This window comes from Entelurus aequoreus, linkage group LG16, assembly GCF_033978785.1.
Source record: "Entelurus aequoreus isolate RoL-2023_Sb linkage group LG16, RoL_Eaeq_v1.1, whole genome shotgun sequence".
Taxonomy (NCBI): Eukaryota; Metazoa; Chordata; class Actinopteri; order Syngnathiformes; family Syngnathidae; genus Entelurus; species Entelurus aequoreus.
In genome coordinates this window covers 52,776,174-52,794,756 of record NC_084746.1, presented here as the reverse complement: position 1 = coordinate 52,794,756, position 18,583 = coordinate 52,776,174, and the positions used below count along the sequence as shown (strand labels likewise).

The window sequence follows — 18,583 nt, the reverse complement described above, 5'->3', positions numbered from 1 at the left end:
TTAAAGGTTAGTACTATTAGTGGAGCAGCAGCACGCACAATCATGTGTGCTTACGGACTGTATCCCTTGCAGACTGTATTGATATATATTGATATATAATGTAGGAACCAGAATATTGATAACAGAAAGAAATGGGGGGAGGGAGGTTTTTTGGCTTGGTGCACTAATTGTAAGTGTATCTTGTGTTTTTTATGTTGATTTAATTAAAAAAAAAACAAAAAAAACAATACAGATAATTAAAAAAACGATACCGATAATTTCCGATATTACATTTTAACGCATTTATCGGCCGATATTATCGGCAGGCCGATATTATCGGACATCCCTACCCGCAACCATACATACAATACTAGCACATAGCTCATGAAAAACATGTTTTTTTGTTATTGTCATTGTAAGGGGGCAAAATCACTTATATCAGAAAATGAATTTAATAAAACATTTCAATTGTTATTTAGTCAGGTTTGGGACAGGTGTGACGCTGGTGTGGCCACAGTGTGCACGTGTGATGTCGCTCACATGTGCTCCACTGAATGCTCAGAGTTTGTGCGTTTGCTCACACACATGAACACTTAGACGGAACATTGCCCCCGGCCAATTTTGTTTTTATTGTAATTTTGAAGAATTTATCCGAAAGTGCATGAAGTATTTCTGTTCAAAATTGTTAGAAATGTCACATGTTGAATGTTTAAATATTAACTGTCAGTTTACTGTACTGTGCCAACTGTACTACTATATGAGTACGTGTTTTCTATTGTTTCATTGAAAATAAAACAGCAAAGTCCATTTGGCTGTCATCTGTTTTAATTATGAGACACAATTGTGTCAAATCCCTGATTTTTTATTTCATGCTTGAAATAAGAAATGATGACTTTGAAAAAGTAGTTTTATACTTGTGAGTGTTGATGACACAGCTTTGCAACACTTGATATTCAAGCATGTTTTACTCAATATAGGTCATACAATCTCAGCAACAAGCTGTAATATCTTACTGACATCATTTAGACCAGGGGTCACCAACGCGGTGCCCGCGGGCACCAGGTAGCCCGTAAGGACCAGATGAGTAGCCCGCTGGCCTGTTCTAAAAATAGCTCAAATAGCAGCACTTACCAGTGAGCTGCCTCGATTTTTTAAATTGTATTTATTTACTAGCAAGCTGGTCTCGCTTTGCCCGACATTTTTAATTCTAAGAGAGACAAAACTCAAATAGAATTTGAAAATCCAAGACAATAATTTAAAGACTTGGTCTTCACTTGTTTAAATGAATTCATAATTTTTTTTACTTTGCTTCTTATAACTTTCAGAAAGACAATTTTAGAGAAAAAATACAACCTTAAAAATGATTTTAGGATTTTTAAACACATATACCTTTTTACCTTTTAAATTCCTTCCTCTTCTTTCCTGACAATTCTGACAATGTTCAAGTATTTTTTTTTTTTATTGTAAAGAATAATAAATACATTTGAATTTAATTCTTCATTTTAGCTTCTGTTTTTTCGACAAAGAATATTTGTGAAATATTTCTTCAAACTTATTATGATTAAAATTCAAAAAAATTATTCTGGCAAATCTAGAAAATCTGTAGAATCAAATTTTAATCTTCTTTCAAAGTCTTTTGAATTTCTTTTAAAATTTTTGTTCTGGAAAATCTAGAAGAAATAATGATTTGTCTTTGTTAGAAATATACCTTGGTCCAATTTGTTATATATTCTAACAAAGTGCAGATTGGATTTTAACCTATTTAAAACATGTCATCAAAATTCTAAAATTAATCTTAATCAGGAAAAATTACTAATGATGTTCCATAAATTCTTTTTTTTATTTTTTCAAAAAGATTCGAATTAGCTAGTTTTTCTTTTCTTTTTTTCGGTTGAATTTTGAATTTTAAAGAGTCGAAATTGAAGATAAACTATGTTTCAAAATTTAATTGTCATTTTTTTTTGTGTTTTCTCCTCTTTTAAACCGTTCAATTAAGTGTAAATATCATTAATTATTAATAATAACATAGAGTTAAAGGTAAATTGAGCAAATTGGCTATTTCTGGCAATTTATTGAAGTGTGTATCAAACTGGTAGCCCTTCGCATTAATCACTACCCAAGAAGTAGCTCTTGCTTTCAAAAAGGTTGGTGACCCCTGCTTTAGACACTTAAAACAAGTAAAAGACTCTAACATAAAATCTGCTTAGTAAGAAGAGTTATCTTATCAGACAGAAAATAAGCAAATATCACCCTTATTTGAGATATTTATTCTTACTTAGATTTCAGTTTTTGCAGTGTGTGTGAAAAATGTAAATCAATATTACAGCAGAGGCCTAATGTCTCCCGTGGAGTGGAATGTTTTCCCATTATTTCCCCTGTCACTTTCATTAGGGCTGTGCGCGTCCGCGTTGACGTGTAATTTCAAACGGCTCGCCCTGCAACGTTATGATATCGGAGATGGCGGCAGCGCAGACAAAAGACTAAATGACAGAAGGCTCCCAAGCATTTCCAAACTTGATGGACACAAATGACGCTGTGCTCCGAACTCTCTTTTGTGTTCCTTGATTGGAATTATAATGGAGTTTTCTTTCCCTTTTTTATGAGCGCGACTTATTCTAAATGGATATTAGGAGAAAACACTCCCCTTAACCTGATTGCCTCCCTGCAGACTGAACACGCTTGCACTAGTGTGTCACTACGCACTTACACACCACAATTAGAGCATTGTTGCCCTCCGACACGGTTCATTTTTACTGACACATTTTGGAAAAGCCGACATGAAAGCCTTCCTGACATTAAGTCGTAACAAGCTGCAAAGTGGAGTGGAACCGGTCTAACCTGGTTTTGTGACCACACATACCGTGCACGGTCTGCTGTTTTGCATCATTTCCTGTTTGTATACAACTTGTTCAGAGAGCGGAGTCTTTCTTCTATGAATTCGGATAAATATTTGTATTGGAAGTAAGCGTTATATCAATCAATCAAAGTTTATTTATATAGCCCTTAATCACAAGTGTCTCAAAGGGCTTCACAAGCCACAACGACATCCTCGACCCGGATCCCATATCAGGTCAAGGAAAAACTCAACCCAATGGGATACATTGAGAGACCTTGGAGGGGACCGCAGATGTCATGACTATTTACATTATAGATAGTCAGTGAAGGCATCACAACTATGAATGAACACATGTGGAGTTATGTACTTAACAAAACAAGGTGAAATAACTGAAAACATGTTTTATATTCTAGTATCTTCAAAATAGTCACGCTATTCTCTGATTACTGCTCTGCACACTCTTGGCATTCTCTCCATGAGCTTCAAGAGGTAGTCACCTGAAATGGTTTTCACGTCACAGGTGTGCTTGGAGCTCATGGAGAGAATGACAAGAGTGTGCGAAAAAGTAATCAGAGAAAAGGGTGGCTATTTTGAAGAAACTAGAATATAAAAACATGTTTTAAGTTATTTCACCTTTTTTTGTTACGTACATAACTCCACATGTGTTCATTCATAGTTTTGATGCCTTCAGTGACAGTCTACAATGTTAATAGTCATGAAAATAAAGATAACACATTGAATGAAAAGGTGTGTCCAAACTTTTTGGCTTGTACTGATTTACTTACATGAAATAATAATTTAAAAAAAAAAAAAAATATATATATATATATATATATATATATATATATATATATATATATATATATATATATATATATATATATATATATATATATATATATATATATATATATATATATATTTTTTTTTGTTTTGTTTTTTTTTTCATTATTTCATGTAAGTAAATCAGTACAAGCCAAAAACTTTGGACACACCTTTTCATTCAATGTGTTTTCTTTATTTTCATGACTATTTACATTGTAAATTTACTTACATGAAATAATAAAAAATAAAAAAATAATAAAAAAAAAATATATATATATATATATATATATATATATATATATATATATATATATATATATATATATATATATATATATATATATATATATATATATATATATATATATATATATTATTTATAATGAAATAATGAAAAATATATATATATATATATATACACACACAGTATATATATATTTATTTTTTATTTTTATATATATATTTTTTTTCATTATTTCATGTAAGTAAATCAGTACAAGCCAAAAAGTTTGGACACACCTTTTCATTCAATGTGTTTTTTTTATTTTCATGACTATTTACATTGTAAATTTACTTACATGAAATAATGAAAAAAATAAATAAATAATTTAAAAAAAAATATATATATATATATATATATATTTTTTTTTTAAATTATTATTTCATGTAAGTAAATTCATTATTACAGTATGTTGCATTTTAATGTTCATACTCTGTCAGGTTCAAACCCTGATGACATTTGTTCAACAAGACAAGAAGCAAAGAATTAAACAGAGACAGAATTCAATTTGGCTCAATTTGAGGAGAGACGCCTGGACACTGTACCCTTGCACAGTGTCTCAACACGCTCTGCCACAAGATTGTACGCCTCCTTCTTTTATATGGACTTTCCCTGACCACATGGTAACAGCTGCTTCCAAAGGGACGGGGTCGTAAACAGCCATCGCCTTTGGTTACAAAACAGTTTAAAAAAAAAAAGGTCTGTTCAAAAAAGAGGTCGTAAAAGAGTTCAAAAAAGAGGTTTGTAAAAGAGGTGTCTGGAACTCCGCTTTGTAGTTCTTGGGTTAAAACAATATATTTCTGTTGATTACAATACATGAAAGAAACAGAACACCTTCATGTTGCTTCCCCCCCTACACAGTGGAGTTTTACAAGCCTTTTTCTTGGCAGGTTCAAAGACAGCTTTTGTCTTCTCGCAGGGAACTTATTTAAAAAACAAAGTATTGTGATAACTTAGATACAATTATTCTGACATACTCGCTGTGAATTTGCTTACTTTTTTTAGGTAATTGCGATCGACATTTTCATCATTTGTTCTCACCTAACATGTCATTTTTTTTAAAAACTACCGAAATATTTTCCCGACACGAGCACTCCTGTGTGTCCTTTCCTGCTGCAGTGTACTGCACGTTACTTTCTGGAAACGCCTCAAGTAATCAAAATGAGAAGGCTCTATTTCTCTAGGACTTTGTGTGTAAAATGATGCTAAAATGTCATGGGAAGCTGCTTATGTTAAAGGCCTACTGAAAGCCACTACTACGCAGTCTGATAGTTTATATATCAATGATGAAATCTTAACATTGCAACACATGCCAATACGGCCGGGTTAACTTATAAAGTGACATTTTAAATTTCCCACTAAACTTCCGGTTGAAAACGTCTTTGGATGATGACGTATGCGCGTGACGTAGCCAGTGAAACAGAAGTATCGCTACCCCATTGAATCCAATACAAAATAGCTCTGTTTTCATCTCATAATTCCACAGTATTCTGGACATCTGTGTTGGTGAATCTGTTGCAATTTGTTTAATGAACAATGGAGACTGCAAAGAAGAAAGTTGTAGGTGAGATCGGTGTATTAGCGGCGGACTACAGCAACACAACCAGGAAGACAGAGATGGATAGCAGACGCGTTAGCCGGCGAACTCACCTTAACTTCCTTCGTCTCGCCGACCGCATCTGTGATCGGGTGAAGTCCTTCGTCGCACCGTCGATCGCTGGAACGCAGGTGAGCACGGGTGTTGATGAGCAGATGAGGGCTGGCTGGCGTAGGTGGATAGCTAATGTTTTTAGCATAGCTCTGTGAGGTACGGTTGCTAAGTTAGCTTCAATGGCGTCGTTAGCAACAGCATTGTTAATCTTCGCCAGCCTGGAAAGCATTAACTGTGTAGTTACATGTCCATGGTTTAATAGTATTGTTGATCTTCTGTCTATCCTTCCGGTCAGGGGTTTATTTATTTTGTTTTTATATGCAGTTAAGCACGATGCTATCACGTTAGCTCCGTAGCTAAAGTGTTTCGTCGATGTATTGTCGTGGAGATAAAAGTCCCTGTGAATGTCCATTTGGCGTTCTGGGCTCTCATTTTCAAGAGGATATAGTATCCCAGGTGGTTTAAAATACAAATCCGTGATCCACAATAGAAAAAGGAATGAGTGTGGAATCCAATGAGCCAGCTTGTACCTAAGTTACGGTCAGAGCGAAAAAAGATATGTCTTGCACTGTATTCTAGTCCTTCACTCTAACGTTCCTCATCCACAAATCTTTCATCCTCGCTCAAATTAATGGGGTAATCGTCACTTTCTCGGTCCGAATCTCTCTCGCTCCATTGTAAACAACGGGGAATTGTGAGGAATACTAGCTCCTGTGACGTCACGCTACTTCCGCTACAGGCAAGGCTTTTTTTTATCAGAGACCAAAAGTTGCGAACTTTATCGTCGATTTTCTCTACTAAATCCTTTCAGCAAAAATATGGCAATATCGCGAAATGATCAAGTATGACACATAGAATGGATCTGCTATCCCTGTTTGAATAAAACAAATTAATTTCAGTAGGCGGTTAAACATACAAATAATCTGAATATTAATTCTCCCCCCCCCCACAGATCTCCTACAAGGCGGTGAGTTCCTTCGACCCCGAGCTTGACCTCTCCAACCAGAGCGGCAAGGTGGCCAAGCTCAGCAACGAGACCACCCACGTGTTTGCGGGACTCTACCCGGGCTCCACGTACTCCTTCACCCTGCGCGCCAGCACGGCTAAGGGCTACGGCCCGGCTGCCGTCACCCAGTTCACCACCAAGATTTCAGGTGGGCCGTAGGTCGGTTAGCGTGGCTGATGAATTAATCATGTACTGCTCGGCAGCCGCGTCGGCGTGGAAACGTGTAAATAGAATATGTAACTGTGTAGTTTTAAAACGGCTTCTTACGGACTAATATTACCTCGGTTGACATGGTTGCACCATTTTAATATCTTCTTCAAATGGTAATCTGATCGTTAAAGAAAGAACTATTGGACTTTTCTGTCATATATTCGAAATTGGACCAAGATATTAATACAAATATGGCCTAGTGGTTAGAGTGTCCACCCTGAGATTGGTAGGTTGGTCATACCAAAGACTATAAAAATGGGACCCGTTGCCTCCCTGCTTGGCACTCAGCATCAAGGGTTGGAATTGGGGGTTAAATCACCAAATAAAATTATTCCCGAGCGCGGCCACCGCTGCTGCTCACTGCTCCCCTCACCTCCCAGGGGGTGAACATGGGGATGGGTCAAATGCAGAGGATAAAATACATGATGAATAGTCATTCTTTCCCAGTGTATTTTTTTCAGCGAAGGTAACATTAAAGCACCTCAAAAGGCCATACCCAACAATTGGTGCCGTGACCCGGATCGAACCGAGGTTATCATAGCTGGTAGGGCTGTGAATCTTTGGATGTCCCACGATTCGATTCAAAATCGATTCTCGGGGTCACGATTCGATTCAAAATCGATTGTTTTTCAATTCAACACGATTCTCCATTCAAAAACGATTTTTTTTTTTTATAATGAAAACAATACACAGCAATACCGTAATAATGCAATACAATTTCAAAACCAAACCCGACCCAGCAACATTCAGAATAGCAATAAACAGAGCAATTGAGGAGACACGGAACAATCTAAAAGTAGTGAAACAAAAATGAATATTATCAACAACAGTATCAATATTAGTAACAATTTCAACATAGCAGTGATTAAAAATCCCTCATTGATATTATCATTACAAACATTAATAAAAAACATTTAAAAAAAAATGAACAATAGTGTCACAGTGGCTTACACTTGCATCGCATCTCATAAACTAAATATCTAATGATAATGTCAATGAGGGATTTTTAATCACTGCTATGTTGAAATTGTAACTAATATTGATACTGTTGTTGATAATATTCATTTTTGTTTCACTACTTTTGTTTTGTTCTGTGTGGTGTTTGTGTCTCTTCTCAATTGCTCTGTTTATTGCACTTCTGAGTGTTGCTGGGTCGGGTTTGGAATTGGATTGCATTGTTATGGTATTGCTGTGTATTGTTTTGTTGGATTGATTCATTAAAAAATAAATAAATAAATAATAATTAAAGCTGCAAGCAGCGTTGGTCGGGTCCGCCTTCTGGCAGGTGCTAGTCCTAGGTGTCCAATACTTTAGTCCAGTGGTAGTCCTGAGTGAGACCTACATAGAGGTTTTTGTTTCGTGTCTCTACGATATTGGTACTGGGAGTTAGAGGAAGTTGTGTCTGAGTTCACATTGTCATTATAGGCTATTGTGTGTAGAATTTTGAGGACAAAGAAGGAGTAATCGCATTTTCGTTGTCATTTTTGGCACCGGAGCAGCATCAGTGCTGCGGGTCTTTGAAGGCTCGTAAAATCAAAACGGTAGCACGTATCAAAAATCCGTACAGACAGTTTAATCAGAAGGGTTCAATCTCTCTCCTGTAGCAGTTTGAAGCCGAAACGACAAACGCGCTCAGAGGCGATAACGTTTGATGTTTGGTGACCGGTTGTAACAAAAATTTTGTTTTGAAGGAGGAATAGCAAACTTCCTGTTGATTTTTGCTGAAGGATGTCAATCTATGAAATGTAGGTCTAGGCGAGACCTACATAGAGGTATTTGTTTCATATCTCTAAGACGTTCCTACCGGACGTTACAAGCAGTTTTGTCTGAGTTTTCCTCTGAGGAGCAGTTTTTTCTCTGTTTTTTTTTCAAAAATTATGTAGAGCACAATTTTGAGTTTTGGGGTTCGGTTATTTTTAGATCGCAATTTCCACCAGTCCCGATGTGTGTGAGAAGTTTGGTGAGTTTTGAAGTATTTTAAGGGGGTCAAATTAGAGGTCAAAGACGTAAAAAGGAGTGTTTTTAGTAAATTTTTGTCTAAAATGGGAAATTGCCAATATCTTGGTTTTTGCCCGAGGATGTGAAATTATGAATTGTAGGTCTAAGTGAGACCTACATACAGGTTTTTGTTTCATGTCTCTACGACCTTCCTAGTGGGAGTTACAGGCAGTTTAGTGTTGTTTTTTCCTAGGGGGCGCTATTGCGCAATTTTGAATTTTGGGGTTTTGTTTTTGACTAAAGTGTTCTCGAACACTTTTTGTATGTGTGTAAAAAATTTGGTGAGTTTTGAAGCATGTTAAGGGGGGCAAAGTAGTGCGCAAAGGTGCGGAATAATAATAATAATAAAATATTTTTTATAAATAATAAAAATAAAAATAAATCGATTTTTAAGAAATGAGAATCGATTCTGAATCACACAACGTGAGAATCGCGATTCGAATTAGAATCGATTTTTTCCCACACCCCTAATAGCTGGTATTTTTTTTACAATAAGTCGCTGTACCTTAGTTAAAAGTTTAGAATGTTTGTTTCTTAAAGGAAAATGTATTCAAACATCGAAGTTGAGTACCGTATTTTTCGGACTATAAGTCGCAGTTTTTTTCATAGTTTGGCCGAGGGTGCGACTTATACTCGGGAGCTACTTATGTGTGAAATGATTAACACATTAATGTAAAATATCCAATAATATTATTGATGTCATTCACGTAAGAGACTAGACGTATAAGATTTCATGGGATTTAGCGATTAGGAGTGACAGATTGTTTGGTAAACGTATAGCATGTTCTATATGTTATAGTTATTTGAATGACTCTTACCATAATATGTTACGTTAACATACCAGTTGGTTATTTATGCCTCATATAACCTACACTTATTCAGCCTGTTGTTCACTATTCTTTAGACATTTTAAATTGCCTTTCAAATGTCTATTCTTGCTGTTGGCTTTCATCAAATACATTTCCCCCAAAAAATGCGACTTATACTCCAGTGCAGTGGTTCTCAAACTTTTTTTGTCATCCCCCACTTTGTACAAGGGGGAGTTTTCAAGCCCCACCGGCCCCCATCGCCCAAACAGAACGCTAATGCCAAGCTTAACATTTTCAAATTTATTGAACATCAAGTAACATCAAGTTGTATACATTCAAACTCAATAACATAAAATAACATCAAGTTCAATAATAAATAAAATAACTGTGCAGCTGTGGTATAACTTGCATCAAGTTCAATAATAAATCAAATAACTTGCATCAAGTTCAATAATAAATAAAACAAAAGTGTTATAACTTGCATCAAGTTCAATAATAAATCAAATAACTTGCAAACCTCATTGAGTTCGGGGCTGAGCTGGCTTGACGCGAGTGTTTCCCGGTGAATGACACACAGTGTGTCCAATGCGCATTTGGCGCAACCCTCTTTATTAGAGCCTGCAGCCCGTTTCTTTACCCTGCCATGGTCTGTGCGCCATCAGAGCAAAAGCCCACACAGTTTTCCCATTTAAGGTTGTGTTCTTTGAGGAAACTGTCCATTATCTCGAACAGCTCATCAGCAGTGGCTCTATTTTTTATGTATTTGCAAAACTGCAAATCCTCGCACAGTGACTCGCCATTCACAGAGCTTCCGCTTAGCCCCGCCCCCATTAGTTACTGTTGCTATGTCTGTCAAACTTGCGCTCCTACCTAGAAATGTAAAGTCTACAGGAAAAATAAGTAATTTACATTTATTTATATAGCGGATTCCACAGACAGAATCACAAAGTGATTTACAGTGTGTATAGAAAATGAAAGCATAGTAAAAAAAAAAATCTAAGAATATAATTTAAAAAAAAAAAAAAAAGTAAAGTGAAATTTCCTCCCGTTCCTCGCGCCCCATCTGTCATGTCTCTATTCCCCACCAGTGGGACGCGCCCCACACTTTGAGAAACGCTGCTCCAGTGCGACTTATATATGTTTTTTTCCTTCCTTATTATGCATTTTCGGCCGGTGCGACTTAGAGAGACTTATACTCCGAAAAATACGGTAGTACTAAGCACTGTAATAGTAAGGATCTGATTTTAAAGTTACCCTTTTTGTAGTATTTGTGTCAGAGGTGCCACAGTGGTGTGTTGAAAGTGTGTTGTGCCTCTAATAATAAGCCTTAGTGTGTCTGTAGCTTTAATGCTAATCAGCTGTGTTTGTCTCTATTGTGTATTTTATCCACTTTTTCTAAAGACACTGTAACTCTACAGATAATACATGTCATATTTCACATACAACAACATAACATAAGGACAGTGGACACAACTAGCACACTTTAACGCTCACATTTGACCATGAATTGAGCGGACTTAAACAAGTGTAAAAACGTATTGGGGTGTTACCATTTAGTGGTCAATGGTACGGAATATGTACTGTACTGTGCAATCTACTAATACAAGTTTCAGTCAATCAATCAAAACATTTGAACAACAATATCATGCTAGGTTAGCATATACAGCTCCCAAATCTGTATCTGACAGACAGAGAGTTGCCAGAGCTCCAGGCTTGATTTTAAGACGTGTAGCGAAGCCTGCTTTTTACTGTATATGGAGTGTTGCCTGATGTCCTGTGTCGCTTCGTCTACAGCTCCGTCGATGCCGACGTACGACCAGGAGACGTCCCTGAATCAGACGGACAGCACGGTCACGGTGTTACTGAAGCCCGCCCAGAGCCGTGGGGCTCCTGTGAGGTAGGCCTTCACAATAAAAGCAGCAAAACACCACATTAGAGCAGATTACAGCGTGATAATAGTTGTCAAAGATCTTGCGTCTCTCGTCCTCCAAGCCTTTGTGCTTGATGACGGCAAAGTCGTCATTTTTGGTTTGCTTCATCATTGTTTTCGAAGGGTCTTTAGAGCAGGGGTCCCCAAACATTTTGACTCGGGGGGCCGCATTGGGTTAAAAAAGTTTGGCTGGGGCCGGGCTGTGTGTGTGTGTGTGTGTGTGTGTATATATATATATATATATATATATGTATATATATATATATATATATATATATATATATATATATATATATATATATATATATATATATATATATATATATATATATATATATATATATATATATATGTCTTAATTACATTATACAAAAAAATAAAAATAAAATAGTGCTCAATACAGTGGTAGAGCGCAATATATGTATGTGTGGGGAAAAAAAAATAATCACAAGACTACTTCATCTCTACAGGCCTGTTTCATGAGGGGTTGCCTCAATCATCAGGAGATTTTTTTTTTATTTTTTTTTTTAAATGTTTCCCTCCTGATCTCCTGAGGATTGAGGGAACCCCTCGTGAAACAGGCCTGTAGAGATGAAGTAGTCTTGTGATTTTTTTCCCACACACACATATATATATATATATATATATATATATATATATATATATATATATATATATATATATATATATATATATATATATATATATATATATATATATATATATATATATATATATATATGTATGTATGTATGTATGTATGTATGTATATATGTGTGTGTGTATGTATGTATGTATGTATATTATAAAATTATGAATCGATTTATAAATGAATTAAATAACAATCACATTTTTTTTTTAGCACCCCTAAAACGTATTTAAACACTCTATGTTGTAAATGGCTTATTGCTTGCTGCTTTATGAAGACCTTATAAATGTACTTAAATATGGTAAAGTATAAGGGTAGCACTTGCTTAAAATACTACATTAAATACATTTAAAACCCTAGATGATATAATGATCATAATTCAGATGGATGTACAGATTTGTTAATCAATCCTTCACAAATCCATTGGTTCAACCAATGTATGCGAGCAGCAAAGGGTAAATATATGTACCTTTTTTACTAGTGCCATACAAACGGATTATATTTTTGATATAGTTATTTATACATATATATGTTTAAAAATGTGTACAATACTTGCAGATTTTGCAAAAAATACTGAAATCTAAGAAAGATTAAATATCTCAAATAAGGGTGATATTTGCTTATTTTCTGTCTGATAAGATCATTCTTCTCACTAAGCAGATTTGATGTTAGAGTGTTTTACTTGTTTTAAGTGTTTTGCTCCTAAATGATGTCAGTAAGATATTACAGCTTGTTGCTGAGATTTGATGAGCTATATTGAGTAAAACATGCTTGAAACTAGAATATCAACTGTTGTGTCATCAACACTCACAAGTAGAAAACTACTTTTTTAAAGTCATCATTTCTTATTTCAAGCATGAAAAAAAAAAAGTTGACTGACACAATTTTGTCTCATAATTAAAACAGATGACAGCCAAATGGACTTTGCTGTTTTAGTTTCAATGAAACAGTAGAAAATACGTACTCATATAATAGTACAGTTGGCACAGTACAGTAAACTGACAATTAATATTTAAACATTTAACATGTGACATTTCTAACTATTTTGAACAGAAATACACTGCAAAAAGTCAGTGTTCAAAAACAAGAAAAAAAATACAAAATGAGGGGTATTTTACTTGGACTAAGCAAAATGATCTGCCAATAGAACAAGAAAATTCGACTTGTCAAGACTTTCCAAAACAAGTCAAATTAGCTAACCTCAATGAACCCAAAAATACCTTAAAATAAGTATATTCTCACTAATAACAAGTGCACTTTTCTTGGTAGAAAAAAAAGAGACCTTTTTGCTCAATATTTTGAAAAATATTCTTAAATGAAGTAAATGCTAGTGCCATTATCTTGACATAATGATATGCACTCGGCATTACATTTCTTGAAACCAGCAAACTTATACTAAAAACTAATTTATTGTTCTTAATGGAAAGGCAACAAGGCAACCGCCTTGGTCTAAAAATGCATTTTTCCATGGATAACATGACATCATCGCGCCAAGTGCGTGCTCTTTGAGACGATTAATGCGCATATATACAGCCCGGCCCCCGGCCAAAATGTTTTTAATTGTAATTTTAAAGAGTTTATCTGAATGTGCATGAACTATTTCTGTTCAAAATAGTTAGAAATGTCACATGTTAAATGTTTAAATATGAACTGTCAGTTTACTGTACTGTGCCAACTGTACTACTATATGAGTACCTCTTTTCTATTGTTTCATTGAAAATAAAACAGCAAAGTCCATTTGGCTGTCATCTGTTTTAATTATGAGACACAATTGTGTCAAAGTCATGATTTTTTTTTTTCATGCTTGAAGTAAGAAATGATGACTTTAAAAAAGTAGTTTTCTACTTGTGAGTGTTGATGACACAACAGTTGATATTCTAGTTTCAAGCATGTTTTACTCAATATAGCTCATCAAATCTCAGCAACAAGCTGTAATATCTTACTGACATCATTTAGACACTTAAAACAAGTAAAACACTCTAACATCAAATCTGCTTAGTGAGAAGAATGATCTTATCAGACAGAAAACAAGCAAATATCACCCTTATTTGACCTATTTCATCTTACTTAGATTTCACTTTTTGCAGTGTAGTTCATGCACATTCAGATGAATTCTTCAAAATTACAATTAAAACATTTTTGGGCTGTATATATGCGCACTAATTGACTGAAAGAGCACGCACTTGGCGCGATGATGTCATGTTATCCATGGAAAATTGCATTTTTAGACCATATGATTTGCCTGAGCGGCTAGGAGACCCCGAGAGTAACAAGATGTTGCCTTGTTGCCTTTCCATTAAGAACAATAAATTACTTTTTAGTATAAGTTTGCTGGTTTCAAGAAATGTAATGCCGAGCGCATATCATTATGTCAAGATAATGGCACTAGCATTTACTTCATTTAAGAATATTTTTCAACATATTGAGCAAAAAGGTCTATTTTTTTTTTTACCAAGAAAAGTGCACTTGTTATTAGTGAGAATATACTTATTTTAAGTATTTTTGGGTTCATTGAAGTTAGCTAATTTGACTTGTTTTGGAAAGTCTTCACAAGCCAAATTTTTGGCAGATAATCCTGCTTAGTTCAAATAAAATACCCCTCATTTTTGTATTTATTTGTCTTGTTTTTGAGCACTGACTTTTTGCAGTGTGTGTGTTACTACGAGTCTGTCTGTGAGCGCCACAGAGACGCTAAAGCTGCGCCGACGGCCATCATCTCCTTTGGGTCCTTCAGAGATGTTTAGTCACGCGGGCCGGCATCCAGCATCCACGCTGGCACAGGCCAGAAAAGATGGCTGTTTAATGGTCTCACAGGTACCACGGAGGAGAGCGACCTGCCGCGGCTGGCATCATGTCAGCGGGCCAATTACAAAGCTCCGATTATGACGAAGCATGTTGTGAATCAGAGCCGCCGTTAATTAACGAGGCAGGCTGCTCTCTTTGTTTACCGCCAGCGTGCTGTGTCTTTGGAGATGCAAACTGCTGTTTGAGACCGACCATACTTACTTTTTCAATTCAACCGTCAGTGTTTTTGCAACATCATCGCTTTCCTTGAAGCGTTCCAGAAAAGCGTTCCTTGGCGGCGCTCTAAGAGGAGCATGGTGATGGAGATCAGGGTTCCCCAAACTACGGAATACGGCCATACTTGCCAACCCTTACGAATTTTCCAGGAGACTCCCGCATTTCAGTGCCTCTCCCAAAAATCTCCCGGGACAACCATTCTCCCCAATGTCTCCTGATTTCCAGCCGGACCTGAGTGAGGACAGCCGGTCGTCACGTCCACTTTTTCTCCAGTCACGTTAGAAGTGTCATGTCTGTGTTAATCATGTTTTTGTTTTGCTTGGGTTTTGGGCTTTTTTTTTTAGTTCCTGGTTGCACTTCCTGGTTTGGTTTGGTTTCCATGGTCACCCATTAGTTTTCACCTGTCTTGTCACGCACCTGTTTCCCATCCTCATGTCACGCACCTGTCTCACGTTGTCACTAATCATGTCACCAGTATTTAAGGCCATTGTTGCCAGGCGACATCACTCTGTTCACCCTCATGATCCATGCTGCTCTTCCTTTTGCCCCTCTTGTCATGTCAAGTACGTTTTCTTATTGTTCATCGTTTTTTGCCTTTGTGGTAGTGTTTTGTTTTCATAGTCTAGTTTTGTACTTCCGCCATTGTGCGCGCCTTTTGTTTTCATAGTCAAGTTTTTTCCCTCCGCTGTGAGCGCTTTTTGTTTATCCCCTTTTTGAGCCTTTTTTTGAGTTAATGTATTAAAAAATTTAAAAATTGCGCTCTAGCGCCCCTTAGGAAGAAAACACAGACAAAACTGCCAGTAGGAATGTCGTAGAGACATGAAAACAAAAACCTCTATGTAGGTCTGACTTAGACCTAGATTTCATACACTGACAACCCCCAGCAAAAATCAACAGAAAGTTTGCAAATTGCGCTCTAGCGCCCCCTAGGAAGAAAACACAGACAAAACTGCCTCTAACTCCCAGTAGGAATGTCGTAGAGACATGAAACAAAAACCTCTATGTAGGTCTCACTTAGACCTAGATTTCATACACTGACAACCCCCAGCAAAAATCAACAGAAAGTTTGCAAATTGCGCTCTAGCGCCCCCTAGGAAGAAAACACAGACACAACTGCGTCTAACTCCCAGTAAGAATGTCGTAGAGACCCATCCATCCATCCATCCATTTTCTACCGCTTATTCCCTTTGGGGTCGCGGGGGCGCTGGAGCCTATCTCAGCTACAATCAGGTGGAAGGCGGGGTACACCCTGGACAAGTCACCACCTCATCGCAGGGCCAACACAGATAGACAGACAACATTCACACTCACATTCACACACTAGGGCCAATTTAGTGTTGCCAATCAACCTATCCCCAGGTGCATGTCTTTGGAGGTGGGAGGAAGCCGGAGTACCCGGAGAGAACCCACGCAGTCACGGGGAGAACATGCAAACTCCACACAGAAAGATCCAGAGCCCGGGATTGAACCCCAGTCTACTCAGCACCTTCGTATTGTGAGGCAGACGCACTAACCCCTCTTCCACCGTGCTGTCGTAGAGACATGAAACAAAAAACCTCTATGTAGGTCTCACTTAGACCTAGATTTCATACACAGACAACCCCCAGCAAAAATCAACAGGAAGTTTGCAATTCCCCCTTCAAAGCAAAAGTTGAGTAAAAACAGTCACCTTTTTTCAAACATTATCTCCTCTGAGCGCGTTTGTCGTGTCGGCTTCAAATTAGCACAGGAGAGAGATTGAACCCTTCTGATTAAAATTTGAGGAAAGAGTTTTAATTACTGCTATGGTTTGGATTTTATGAGCCCTCAAAGTCGGTCCCGTCCATCGCTGCCTGCAGCTTTAATTAGGGCCCGCACGGCCCATTGTCAAAGGAATCCCAAAGGGAGTCCTTTTGCAATGGGATGAAAGGACCTATTGAAATTGTAAGGTTTTATTATTATTCTTTATTTATTATTATTCTTTCGCAGCTTTGCACACTACTTTGCCCCCCTTAACATACTTCAAAACTCACCACATTTTACACACACATAGAAAAACGCTGACACAACACTTTAGTCAAAAAACCAAACCCCAAAAATCTAAATTGCGCTCTAGCGCCCCCTAGGAAAAAACAAAAACAAACTGCCTCTAACTCCCACTAGGACGGTCGTAGAGACATGAAACTTAGACCTACATTTCATAATTTAACATCCTCGGGCAAAAACCAACAGGAAGTTGGCAAATCCCCCTTCAAGACAAAATTGTACTAAAAACACTCATTTTTGCCTCTTTGAGCTGTAATTTGACCCCTTTAAAATACTTCAAAACTGACCAAACTTTTCACACACATCAGGACTGGTGGAAATTGCGATCTAATAAAAAAACCGAACCCCAAAACTCAAAATTGCGCTCTAGCGCAATTTTTGAATAAAACAGAGACAAAACTGCTCCTCAGAGCAAAACACAGACAAAACTGCTTGTAACTTCCGGTAGGAACGTTTTACAGACATGAAACAAAAACCTCTATGTAGGTCTCACTTAGACCTACATTTAATAGATTGACATCCTTCAGCAAAAATCAACAGGAAGTTTGCAATCTCTCCTTCAAAACAAAATTTTTGTAAAAAACGGTCACCAAACATCAAACATTATCTCCTCTGAGCGCGTTTGTCGTTTCAGCTTCAAACTACTACAGGAGAGAGATTGAACCCTTCTGATTGACGGATACTCAAGGAGTTTGGATAAGTGCTACAATTTAGATTTTACGAGCCTTCAAAGAACCACTGTGCCGCAGCACCTATGAAAAAAAACACAGACACAACTTCCTCTAACTCCCAGTACGAATATCGTAGAGACATGAAACAAAAACCTCTATGTAGGTCTGACTTAGAGCTAGATTTCATACACTGACCACTTAGGACTAGCACCTGCCAAATATGCGGGCCCGACCAACGCTGCTTGCAGCTTTAATTTGACTTGTTTTGGAAAGTCTTGACAAGCGAAATGTTCTTGTTCTATTGGCAGATCATTTTGCTTAGTTCAAATAAAATATCCTTAATTTTTGGATTTTTTTGTTCTTGTTTTTGAACACTGACTTTTTGCAGTGTAGTGAAAACAACAGTAGAACTGCACCAATACACATAAGTTAAAGATGCATCAATAATCGATTTTGAATGGAATCGTAGCGCCTGAATCGTAATCCCAATGGAATGGTGAGGTGCCCAAAGATGCCCACCTCTACTTGCATGTCATTTTTCAAGGACTTTAATTTGCACACGTCTGTCAGCCGGCCTTTAATTCCCCCCGACGTCACCTCTGCAGAGTGGCGGCTTGCTCATTTTGGAAATGGAACACTTTATGAAATCAGTTCTAAAGCCCCTTGGGAAGAGGGAGGGATTTGGTAACTTTG

At 36.9% G+C, this 18,583-nt stretch overlaps 1 protein-coding gene across 6 annotated transcripts in view; it reads left to right on the top strand.

Moving 5' to 3' along the window:
- LOC133631183 (receptor-type tyrosine-protein phosphatase mu-like) overlaps positions 1 to 18,583 on the top strand; it is a 578,559-nt gene that overhangs the window by 324,388 nt on the left and 235,588 nt on the right. For all 6 annotated transcript variants that reach the window (XM_062023331.1, XM_062023329.1, XM_062023328.1 and 3 more), the window contains 2 exons: positions 6,524 to 6,725; positions 11,389 to 11,491. In XM_062023331.1, coding sequence (XP_061879315.1) covers positions 6,524 to 6,725; positions 11,389 to 11,491 — 305 coding nt within the window. The remainder of the gene's footprint in view (positions 1 to 6,523; positions 6,726 to 11,388; positions 11,492 to 18,583) is intronic.